A 12,403-nucleotide genomic window follows, 5' to 3' on the forward strand; every position below is an offset into this window, starting at 1 on the left:
CTGAAGCTAATATCTTCTCCTAATATCCTTTCACCTCTTAGTGCATGTTAACTGAAATATCTGTCCAGCTATGTTAACCCTTTATGGTCTGGGTTACATAAGCATTAGCACTAAGTTCTCATTCACCACCCTAGAAATTCAGATGCATTTTTATAAGCATTTTTATAATCATTTTTATGGCAATATTTGCACTTTCGTGGTCCTGAAACAATCTTAAAAATGTTTGTTTTTTTTTGTTAATAAAAAGTAAAAAAGTTCATTAAAGTATCATTAAAGTATAACCCTAGTATCATTAAAGTAATGAAAAATGAGGATCGAATTGTATTAAATATTTTCATTCATTTAATACATTTACTGTTTTTGTCAAAGTTCTTTCGATAGCTGAAAAGACAGAAATCTAATTTATCCTTGAATAAGTTATTTAGGGTGTATATTTTTTCCAGAAGAAAAAATTGTAAAACTTAATGAGAAATAAAGCTCTTATGGTGCTCAGATCTACTGCAGAGAGAAATATACCAACCTTGTCAATGTGAGGAACCAAACTAAAAATATTAAGATTTGGAGAGTGATTCAAAGTTCATCATTTTTGGGTGTTTGTATCGGTCTGTTTTTCATTCAAATACTGGAGCACTGACCTCCTGAAAAATACAGATGGTTCGGAGAAGTGTGCTGCAGTGAGTATAACTGAGAAAAAGGAGAATATTACCTGGAACAATGACAGCGAAAGACACAACTTCTCTACCTATGAAGGTTAGTCAGTCACACTTTCAAAACTGGAACTTAAATCAAGTCAAGCCAAGAGGTTTTTATTGTCATTTCAACCAGATATAGCTAATGCAGTACATAGTAAAAAAAGGAGATAATGTTTCTCCAGGACCCTGGTGCTACAAAACAACATAACAACATAGAGCTACAAAACAACACAGAGCTAAGGAGAGAAAGTAAGTTGTCCTAGCTACATAAAGTACAACATGTGCAACCTGGTGCATACAGTACAGGACAAAAGACATTACAAACAGACAATACAACACAAAAGGTGGGATCATCCTAAAATCTGCTGTTGACTTTGCGGATGCAGCGTGTGGTGTAAATGTCCGTGATAGTGGGAAGAGAGACTGCAATTATCTTCTCAGCTGAGTGACCAGGTGAACTTCTTCACTAGATTAACGCCAAGGAATTTGGTGCTCCTGATGATCTCCAAAGGGGATCCGTCAATGTACAGTGGAGAATGGCCACTCTGTTCTCTCCTAAAGTCAACAACCATCTCTTTTGTTTTGTCAACATTCAGAGACAGGTTGTTGGCTCTACACCAGGCTGTTAGCTGTTGCACCTCCTCTCTGTATGCTGACTCCTCGTTCTTGCTGATGAGACCCAACACGGTTGTGTGATTGGTGAACTTGATGATGTGATTCGAGCTGTGCACTGCTGTCAGTAAAGTGAACAGCAGTGGGGAACAGCTGAGAGGCCCCAGTGCTCAGTGTGGTGGTGCTGGAAATGCTGTTCTCGATCTGGACTGACTGACTTCTCAATTCGGTGCTGAGGGATGATTGTATTGAAAGCTGAACTGAAGTCTATGAAAAACATTTGTACATATGACTTCTTATTGTCCAGTTGGGTGAGGGCCAGATGCAGGGTTGTGCTGATGGCAGTGTCTGTGAGCGGTGTGCACGATACGCAAACTGCATGGGGTCCAGTGAGGGTGTTAGCTGTGTCTTGATGACAAGACACATTGTGTCTTGTCGTGACAAGTCTCTCGAACACTTCATCATGATGGGTGTGAGTGCAACAGGATGATAGTCATTGAGGCAGGAAACCATAGACTTCTTCAGCACGGAATCAATGGTCATTGTCTTGAGGCACATAGAAACAATGGTGTTGATCAGGGAAATGTTGAAGATGTCAGTGAAGACATTGCTAGCTGTTCTGCACATTTTCTGAACAATCTGCCAGGAATGTTGTATGGTCCAGCAGACCTCCATGGGTTAACTCTGTATAGAGTTCCCCTCACATCAACTGTGCTTAGACAGAGCACCTGGTCATCATGAGGAGGGATGGTCTTCCTCGCTGCCACATTGTTATGCACCTCAAACTGACCATAGAAGTTGTTCAGCACATCTGGGAGGGAGGCATCACTGTCACAGGCAGGTGAAGTTGTCTTGTAGTTAGTGATTGTCTGGATGCGCTGCCACATGCACCAGGTGTCTCCCCTGTCCTGAAAGTGTCTGTGGATTCTCTCGGCAAGTGTGTGCTTCACCTCTCTGATGGCTCGGGACAGTTGGGGCTTGTTGTTTTTAAGGCCGTCTTGTCCCCTGAAATAGTGGTGCTAATTATGGAGAAACAGGAAAGAAGTGCGAGTTATGAGTGAATGTATAAAAAAAAATCATGTGACGTGCAGGGGCTGATGGGTAGTGTAGTTCTGCAATATACTGCATCACTATGACAAAAAGATTAAACCAATGATGCTGCATCATGTTATTTCAACTGTCTCTGACCAGCTATGGAATTTATGCAAATGTTTGTTTACAAAGCCTCCTGTTCATAAACACACAGCTAGCTGCACCTCATTCAAATAAGCCACAGGTCTGAACCTGTGACACAACTGATCCTGAGATAATATCTGATAGGAACACATAACACATATGCAGTATGTGATCATTATAATCATCATTTTGCCAACATCACTTTGATGACATTCAACTGACAAATCAAAAAAGGAAAATTTTCAAGACTTAGAGCTTTTCTGCAAATCCCCATGCAAATTAATTGATGCTTCAAGAAGCTCTGAGATACTTCATGCCGACAGATCAGATGTTGTTCCTTATAGGAAAATAAAAGCAAAGTGATGGGAGGGGTTAATGAAAGAGGACAGGGATATAATGTGATCTCTGTCCAGTTCAGGAACAGAAGGTGAGAAGAAGAAGAGCAGAAAGACGAGTGAACAAACTCACAACACACAACCTGGGAGCTTTTATACTATTCACTGCAGCAGTAAAGTCCATGAGAAACATTCCAGGTATGAATATTCTACTTGTTTACATGTTTGTAGTTGAGTTTATTATATACTTTTAGTACTTTTCATAGTAATAATTACAGAAGTGCATTATAACACAGAGATTAATATATATATATATATATATATATATATATATATATATATATATATATATATATATATATATATATATATATATATATATTATTCTCTGTGTTATAATGCACTTATTATCTGTTCTCTGTGTTACAATGCACTTCTGCATATATATATATATATATATATATATATATATATATATATATATAACACAGTGAATTGTTGTTTTAAAAATATTTTTCACCAAAATGTCAGATTATTTCACTTGCTTTGCTCAAGTCTGAGTGTGTGTGTGTGTGTGTGTGTGAGAGAGAGAGTGTGTAAACTCTATTGCTCATCCCAGCATGACTCCCAGCTTAATTTCCCAGTTAAAGTTGTCTGTTGCTATTTTCTTTGGATCCAAGCTATTTTTTTTTTTCACATTTTCTCTATCCTGATATTTTTATTGTCATAAATGAAGGCATTTGTTGGGATGTACTGTACGTGTAGCAGAAAGGTGTAACATGGGGCACGACATTCCATATTCACAGCCGGAGAGACCTAGGTGATTCTCCACAATAGTTTGTGGTCTATTGTTTATTTATTCCCTGTGATCACTATATTAGCCTGATATCTGAACATTTTACTATGTGACTGCATGTGTTTTAGACTGCTGATATAATAGCATTCATGCAAAAGTACCATGAAAACATCAACACAGATTTGGTTAAAGAGAAGGGAGATTATTTTTACTTCTCTAGAGATTCTGCTTAACATAAAAAAGTAAATGAAATGTAATGGTATGTCAGAAGGCAGAGGTCAGTGTGCTGCAGGGAAGGAGAGGAGTTCATTTGACTAGATGACATACCACAATATCCAGTATCCTCCTGATGATGTAATCATTTATACCCCACCCCTTTTTCAGTGACACATGTGTGACACATTACTGCCTGCTGCAATGGTCACAAAACACCGAGTACATCACCATTAACTGTACACAAGATAAATAAACAAGGTAATGTTTAATAAAATGAGATCTGGGATCCTGCCACAAAACAGGAGGTTGTTTCTCTCATGAAGACACAAGCAACTGGTCAGATATGAAGCTTAAGACAAACGAAGACTACGTTTATTTCTTTCATAAGTAACAATGACTTAAATATCATATCTAAATGTAAAAATATCTTTATTTATTTGTTCATTTATTTATTTATTTTTATTTATTTACAGACATGAATCATATATGGGTTTTTGTTATCCTGTTCATCTCAGGTCAGTGTTGTGTGCACTATAAGTTGTGTGTGTTTGTGTTTATTGCAGAACCATTACAGACAGTGTGATCTCAATCCAATAATATAAGTGTGTGTTTATGTTTTAATTTGTGTGTTTATTTATGAGAATCTAGATGCATGTTCATGGAATTTGTATTTTTATTCTTTTGTGGTTCAGCATCTGTTTTTTTTACATTAATATGTTGCTCACAGTGGTATGTGGTATAGGAGCATATATTCCTCATCGCTATAATTTTGTGAATGAGAATAAAACCTGGAGTGAAGCTCAGACTTACTGCAGAGTGAAATACACTGATCTGGCAACCATTAACAACATGGGAGAGATGAAGAAGCTGAATCACACACTGATGAAGGAAAATGCAAAGAAAGCTTGGATTGGTCTACAGAGAGAGGGACCTGGGAAATGGCAGTGGTCTCTGGCAACTTTCTACAGAGACGGAGACACTTACAGAAACTGGGATAGTGGAGAACCTAATGGTGGTGTGGCCTATCAGTTCTGTGCTGAGATGTATAAAAATGATGGAAAGTGGAATGATAACAACTGTATAACAAAAAATTCTTTTGTATGTTATAACGGTAAGAGATGTTAATAAAAAAATAAATATGTTATATAATGTTTCAGTAATAAAAAAATCTTTTAGTTTTGTATTTTTTTTTTAGCATTCTGTTATTTTTCTTTATATCTGTTCTCTTTTTCACCTTCTTGTTAAAGTTCCTCTGTAGGCACAAAAGGCAGAAATCGTAGTCATGAATGAGCTATTCATTTAGTGCATTTTTTTTTCAGAAAAGAACACAAAGACTGAATATGTAGTGATTAATGAGACAAAGAGCTGGTATGATGCTCAGATCTACTGCAGAGAGAAATACAATGACCTGGTCACTGTGAGGAACCAAACTGAGAATGAGGAGATCTGGAGAGTGATTAGTAGTTCAGTGCATCAGAAAGTTTGGATTGGTCTGTTTTATAACTCCTGGAAGTGGTCAGATCAGACTAACTCCTCATTCAGATACTGGAGCTCTGACAAACCCAGTGGAGGTTTGAACTGTGCTGCAGTGTCTGAGTCTGAGAAACGTTACTGGAGTGATGTGGACTGCACAGAAAAACTCCCGTTCATCTGCCATGAGAGTGAGTTACATTACACTCAACATCACAAAACACTCAAGAATGTCCCTCTGATATATAACACTGTGCAGAATTTCATACTGTATATATTACAGACTGTGAAGATGTTGTAATGCATATTTCTGGTACAATATTTATTCCCTTGTATATTCAGATAAGCTGATCCTGATTAATGAGACTCTGACCTGGAAAGAAGCTCTGAGATACTGCAGGAACCATCATCATGACCTGGTCTCAGTGCGCACTGAGGAGATGCAGCTCTGGGTGAAGGAAGTGGCTCAAAACGCCTCCACTGAACACGTGTGGCTTGGCCTGCGTCACACCTGTGCTCTGGGCTTCTGGTACTGGGTGAATGGAGAGATGATCTGCTACCAGGACTGGGCTCCGGGCAACGGGACAGGGTTTGAAGACTGCAGCCATGAGGAGAGAACCGGAGCAGTGCAGTCTGGAGGAGAGCAGAAGTGGATCAGCCTGCCTCAGAGCGAAAAACTCAACTTCATCTGCTCTGCCTATGAAGGTAAGTCAGTGTGGTGTTTTTGTATGCATGAATTAAATCAGTAAGATTTTTTTTTATATTCTTAATATTGCAATAAAATCATTTCTTTGTCTTTGAAGATTTGTTTTATTAAACATGAAGACTGAAGACCAGCTGTGGTCCAACATCTGTATCCACCATCAGCTAATCTACAGTACTGTCTCATTTATTCTCTTCTACACATTATTATTATTATTATTATTATTATTATTATTATTATTATTATTATTATTATTATATCCTCTTAATGCAGATGTTTCAGCATATTTTTAATGCTGTATTCAGTAAACTCCACTGTTTCCATACAGCATGATCTGTAGTACCTTATTATATTGTACTTGATTTTCTTATTAATAGAGGGTTTATGGGTAATTAAGGTGGAATCTATTTACCTGATGTTTATATTAAGTGTTTTGAAAGATTCTTTCTCAGAATAGGAAACTATCCCATACTCATATTTACACACATGCAGGAAATTCAGAACAGCAAGCCCTGCAAACAGTGATGATAAATGTTAAAATTTCTCTGAAAATTGTACTCATTTTTATACATCTAATTCTAATCAACTTTAATCATTAAATCAAAAGATCATTTTTAATTCTCATTTAATTCTTAAATTTATTTAAGCTAAATCAAATCTAAGACTATTTTAATCCAGAGTTAATTTTAATTTTAATCTTTACTTATTTTGATTTACATATATTAATCTCACTTATCTTAATCTGTGCTTAAGCAATATAATTATTATTTATCAGCTATGGCAGAAGTTGGCAGCACTTGACCACGTCGGGCCTGGCGCTGTGTATTAAGTGCCAATTTGGTGTTATTTTTGTTAAGAATCATCTTGATAAAAAAATAAAGCCGGTTACTTCTTCTCATCCAAGCCTGAGGAAATTTCTTTATTTTATTTTTATAGTTCAGTGAAGTTTTTGTAAGTATTTCGTAATAACTGGTAATTGGAGAAGACTTCAGAACCACCCTGTAGTGTGTCCACTCAGAGGGGGATTCTGAGTTCTAAAAATATTCTTTTTTATTGTTTTTAAATGTAATTTTGTGTAGTTCTCAATTGTTTGTTTTTTTCACATGTGCATACACTGTAAAAAATGATTTTGAGTTTTAGTCCGGTGGACAAGTAAAATCATGTCCTGTCAACTTGCAGCGTCTCACTACACAATAGGATGAGTTATAACAACCTGAACTTGATGGGAAATGGAAAACTTTGAATAACATGTTCATATAACAACAAAATATAGGTTCTATCAATTTTCTGTGTAATGCGCATGTGCCAGAAATATCATGATGACGTTCAATTTTAACGAATTTGAGAAAGACGCGCCATTCGCCACTTTCTGCACGTGAAGTTGCTGATCCTGTAAGCAAAGTTTAAGAAGCCCGCGATTTACAGATGGACTTTATGGACTGCAAAGAATGAAATAAGTAAGTATACCCTGATTTGTGCTTTCTTTAATGTTAATTTGGGCTTGTTTCATTATTGCTCACCGGTTTTTTGAATCGGTTCATTGAAACGTCAGAAAGAACCGGCTATCACTTAAAGTTTGCTCGCTAGACACCGAGCTGCTGTCGAGCCATGAGCAGAAAGAAAAGTCATCTTTGACTATTGTAAGTTAATGTTGATAAACAGATAAAACAGAGTACAGTACATATAAGTGACTTTTCAGTGTTCTTAACCATTAGTTTTTATCATTGAAACACCAGTAATATCTGAAGCACCGCCGCCAGTCCATATTTGTGTTTAATATGAGAAATATGCATTTTTATTTATACATGGTTGCAACAACATTTAGGTCTAATTCGTTGTTATATTAAAAAAAAATGCTTTATTGACGCTCAGTCGTTATTCTTTCAAATTACATACCATATGAATGTTTTTGTTCACGTGCAAACGGCGTGTCTTCTGTATAGCTAACCTGCACGCTGATTTTGGATTAATTTAATGTCATAAGTAAACTATTATGTCATTTGTGTTAACTGTGAAGCCCTGAAAATTCAGAATTACGTTATTTGTAGAAAACATTTTCACCTAATAAAAGCAATATTTACAGCGGTGCTCAATTTTATATTGCCAGCAACAGCATCACCATAGTATTCAATGTATCACCCAGCCATAGAAATAAAGTGTTTATACTTTTTTCATCATTGTATTTGGGAAGTAAGATGTTCAGTGAATATTTCTTTATGTAACGTGTATGTGTACTTGGCAGGAGTTTGACTACTTTTTTTTTTTTTATTTGCAGGATCAGTACAGTGCAAGAAGAGTGGAAGCACAACTCCATATCCATGAGGTGGTGTTGCAAGATTTGTAGATTTTCCTCGTCCAACCAGCGTGCCCTAATCACGCACTACAAGCTGAAACACTGCCATCAGGCAAGTCACTGTCCACTCCCATGCATCTATAAACATTGTGTATGCACATTTAGGAGTGAACTGTCTCTGAAGAAGCATTTAACTAGCGACCATAGTCAGTGTGTTCAAGCCTCCTCAAAATTGCATAAAGCAACATCACATGTGAACTGTGACCTGTATAATTTTTCAGAGGCTTGCAGTGTTTCACAGTATTTTGCACATCTTAAAAGACACATTAAAAAGAAAGAGCCAGTGAGGTGCAAGACTGTACAAGACTTTCAAGACTGTAGTTTCCAGACCAGTGTGTACAGCACTTTCCGTGCTCATAAAAGTAGGAATCATCACCACAGCACTTTTAAAGATTTTCAAACAGACTTGTTTCAAACTAGCATTCCTGGTGATTCAAACCCTGAAAGTGCAGAGGCTGAAACCCATTCATTCAGCCTCGATTGCTCAACAGTAGATGTTCAAGATGTTCAAGACCTAGATGACATAGATGTTCAAGACCTACAGGATTTGATTAAACACAAAGTAGCATCACTGTTACTTCGCATGCAAACAACTCTACATGTCTCAAAGGCCACCACACAGGAAATTGTAAATGAGCTTTGCAGTGTTTGTTCAATTGTTCACTCCAAGAATAATTGAAAGTGTATTGGTTAAGCACAATTGTCTGTTAACCAATGAAGTGGCTGCTGCCTTAGCTGAGATAGTCGACAAAACAATTCCCCTAACTTCCCTTTCAAAAAGTGGTCCTTTCGCAACCGAATACAAAAGAACCACTTATTACAAGCACAACTTTGAAGTAATTGAGCCCATTGAATATTTTTTAGAAACCTCCTCCCAAAAAAAGTTTGTTTATATTCCAATTTTGAAAGTTTTGAAAGAGTTGTTGAACCGTGATGACATTTTGGATAAAATCCTGCAGGAAACTGCTGACCAGTCCAGTCAGATTAAAACATACAGAGATGGACTGTACTGCAAAAGGAATCCTTTGCTCTCCTCAGAGAGTTTAAGCATTGGACTTGGGATGTATATAGATGACTATGAGGTATGTAACCCACTGGGAACATCAAAAAAGAAGCATAAGGTCTGTGCGGTGTATTGGGTAATATCAAACTTGCCAGAACAGTATAAGTCTTCGGTACAATCAATTTATCTGGCTTGTCTGTGCAATAGAAATGATGTAAAGAATGGCTATGATGCCATTTTTCAACCACTGATTAGGGACATTCAGGTCCTTGAAGAGGAAGGATTATATGTTCAAAAATTGGGAACAAGTGTCAAGGGATCTGTGTTGTATGTGTCAGCAGACAACTTTGGGGCCCACTCGCTAGCTGGCTTCCAAGAGAGTTTCAATGTTGATAAATTCTGCTGATTTTGCCTAGCTAGTCGCAAGGATATTGACTTGCATGAGGTCAGAGAGGGGGTGTTTCCACTCAGGACGATTGAAACTCACAAACAGACCCTTGAGGAATTGAAGACGAATTCACTGGTTTCTCTGGATGGAGTAAAGGGAGACTGTGTTCTTGAGAAACTTAATTATTTCCAGACAGTTCAAGGGTTTCCTCCAGATTTTATGCATGACCTGTTTGAAGGTATAGTACCAACAGAGTTAAGTCTTTGCATAAAGTCCCTTATTTCCAAACACTACTTCACATTAGATGACCTTAATGCCGTCATCAAGTCTTTTCCTTTTAAGTTTACTGATAAAACTAACAAACCACAACAAATTTCAAAGACATTTGTGGCAAAACATTCAATTGCAGGAAACTCCCATGAAAACTGGACTCTGTTAAGGCTTCTGCCATTGATGATGGGTCACAGTTAAACACACCTAAATCAACTAATGAAGGTGTTCAGGATCACTACAAACTTCCAGGCAGGTATCTGGAACCAGGTTGTACTTAAAGTCTGCAATACATTATTGGCCCCACCAGGAGCAGGATTAGACACCCCGAGATTTAAGTGGCATGAGTGTGTTACATTCACTATTAAATCTTATTTTGGTGCTCAACAAAAAATTAGTGTAAAAAAAAGTGTAGATGTGCAAATTTGAAAAAAATGTTTGTGTTTTTATTTTTTCTAAAAAGCATAAAAGACAGAGGGATGGGGAGAAAGGATAAAGAAAAACAAAGGATTGAACAGCCATAGCTGGTACTTTAACCATTCTATATTTTACAGACAACAAACCAAAGGATGAGGACAGCAGCATTGCTGGGCCTGCCATGGTACATGCGAGAGAATCCTTCAAAATTCATGAAGATATGCGAGGTAAGCTGAAATCTTTAAGGCAAAACAAGGGAAAATTGAACATTAGATCTCTTCATTTGCAGGGGACTGGGGACTGTATTTGTGTAATTGCTTTTGATTAATAGTACCTTGTTTTGTTTACATTCTATAAAGCCCAGTGACTGTGAAGAGAATGTGATCAAGGTTGTGGTGATTGGAATCCTTGTGGTTGTGGAACATGTGATGGAACCTCTTCCAGCATTCTACAATGATGTTGCCTTGGTGATTGAAGAAGAAGTGGTAATGCGTCACATGAGTGATATACCTAATGCCTTTCTGAACCTGATGGGCCTGGTGTATGCATTAAACCTTGACTACCCAAAGGAACTAAAATTTACTTTTGAAGTGATACAGCGCCTGTTTATTGGAGTTGGATCAGACTCTTGCACCGCAAGAGTTCACTCTTTGAAGACCAAGTTGCTGCGATAAGACTTAAGATAAGTTGCTGTGATAAATCTTTTTTCCTTCTTGCTACTGTTTAATCATTGTACTGGTTTAAAGTCTAAGAGCATTGTTGTTTTAGATCTCATTGTTTTAAGTGGAACATTGGATTTTTGAATTTCTTGTTACGTTGTACTGCTTCTTCTTTCCTTGTCATGTTTCTACGATTAGGAATTGGAACTGATTAGGAACTGTTTTTGAACAGTTTAATGTAAAGTTTTTTAACACAGCTTATTGTGAATTGTTCATTAGGGCCCGAGCACCAAAGGTGTCTGTGTTTTTGAATGCAATGCATCTGTTTAAAAAATAAATGCCGAGTTTCAATTTTGCAGTTGTGTTGATTTCATAAAAAATCTGGTTCCAGATAGATATCCACAACTTCTTGTAAAAGCAGTGAGGTCCAGTAAACTGAAATGGTTATATTGAGGAAAAATTACTATTTTATGTCAATTAGACTGCAATGAAGTCCAGTAAACTCAAATAGTTAAGTTATGATTTTGAGGAAAAATTACTATTTTATGTCAATTAGACTTAGTTTATGGTTGTGAAAACACTTGTTATTATTGTTCCACATATTCATTCTCATGAACTGAAATAATATACACTACTACTACTGATACAGGAGCTCAAGAAGTTTATGGTTGTGAAGCTCATTAATTGATACAGTACGTTAGCTCAATTTACTGGAAGTTATTTCAACAACTACATATAAGTTTAGTGAACATAACACCTAACGTTTGCTAAACTTAACTGAGTCAATGCAACAAGATGACTTGACTAAGTCAAGTTGTGTCAACAAATCATTTTTTACAGTGTAATTACATGTTGATGGTTTCTATACCTGGGATTTCTGGGCACTTGCTTCTTTAATGTATAAGAATATGGACTGTAATGACTGCTGCCAGTTACGTTTAATAATTTAATAAATTATTTAGTAAAATAAATTTCAAGTATGTGTTTTAGTGTATCTCTGCATTTTGTGTTCCACTTCACAAACATACACACAAAGATGAAGATCTAAAAGTTAGGGTCATGTGTAAAGTTGTCGCTTTGGTCATAATTTGATTTGTTTAGTATCAAAGTAAAACCACCGTCACTAAATAGAATTTCTCATATTTTTATCTTTTTCATTGTTTTACGATCCAAGACAGAAATTGTGAGGAAGAAGAATCTCAGGCAGAAGTCTGGTTCAGCAACAGTTAATCATGTCCTGAGGTTTAAACCCACATTGTTCCACCGATTAGAATATAATGTTAAACTGTTCACCCAGCACCCACATTTACATT

The 12,403-nt window shown here is 36.7% G+C and overlaps 1 protein-coding gene across 3 annotated transcripts; it reads left to right on the forward strand.

Moving 5' to 3' along the window:
* Nucleotides 1-2,903: 2,903 nt before the first annotated feature.
* On the forward strand, nt 2,904-11,998 carry LOC131346670 (macrophage mannose receptor 1-like). 3 transcript variants are annotated; one of them, XM_058380238.1, is made up of 9 exons: nt 2,904-3,013; nt 4,301-4,342; nt 4,555-4,938; nt 5,147-5,488; nt 5,640-6,002; nt 6,101-7,457; nt 8,276-9,435; nt 10,569-10,658; nt 10,791-11,998. In XM_058380238.1, exons 1-6 carry the CDS (start codon nt 2,998-3,000, stop codon nt 6,112-6,114), a joined length of 1,161 nt encoding a protein of 386 aa, XP_058236221.1. In that variant the 5' UTR covers nt 2,904-2,997; the 3' UTR covers nt 6,115-7,457; nt 8,276-9,435; nt 10,569-10,658; nt 10,791-11,998. The 3 variants fall into 3 exon arrangements, with proteins under 3 accessions (XP_058236221.1, XP_058236220.1, XP_058236222.1); XM_058380237.1 differs by having other exon boundaries at nt 6,101-9,435; XM_058380239.1 differs by having other exon boundaries at nt 4,570-4,938; nt 6,101-9,435.
* Nucleotides 11,999-12,403: the final 405 nt, after the last annotated feature.

Source organism: Hemibagrus wyckioides, linkage group LG26, assembly GCF_019097595.1.
Source record: "Hemibagrus wyckioides isolate EC202008001 linkage group LG26, SWU_Hwy_1.0, whole genome shotgun sequence".
Lineage (NCBI taxonomy): Eukaryota > Metazoa > Chordata > Actinopteri > Siluriformes > Bagridae > Hemibagrus > Hemibagrus wyckioides.

What these genes read in the sequence shown, in the direction of transcription:
- LOC131346670 (XM_058380237.1), top strand. An exon ending in TGTTATCCTGTTCATCTCAG is followed by an intron (nt 4,343 to 4,554) that starts GTCAGTGTTGTG and finishes TGTTGCTCACAG; the next exon opens with TGGTATGTGGTATAGGAGCA. An exon ending in TTCTTTTGTATGTTATAACG is followed by an intron (nt 4,939 to 5,146) that starts GTAAGAGATGTT and finishes TTTTTTTTTCAG; the next exon opens with AAAAGAACACAAAGACTGAA.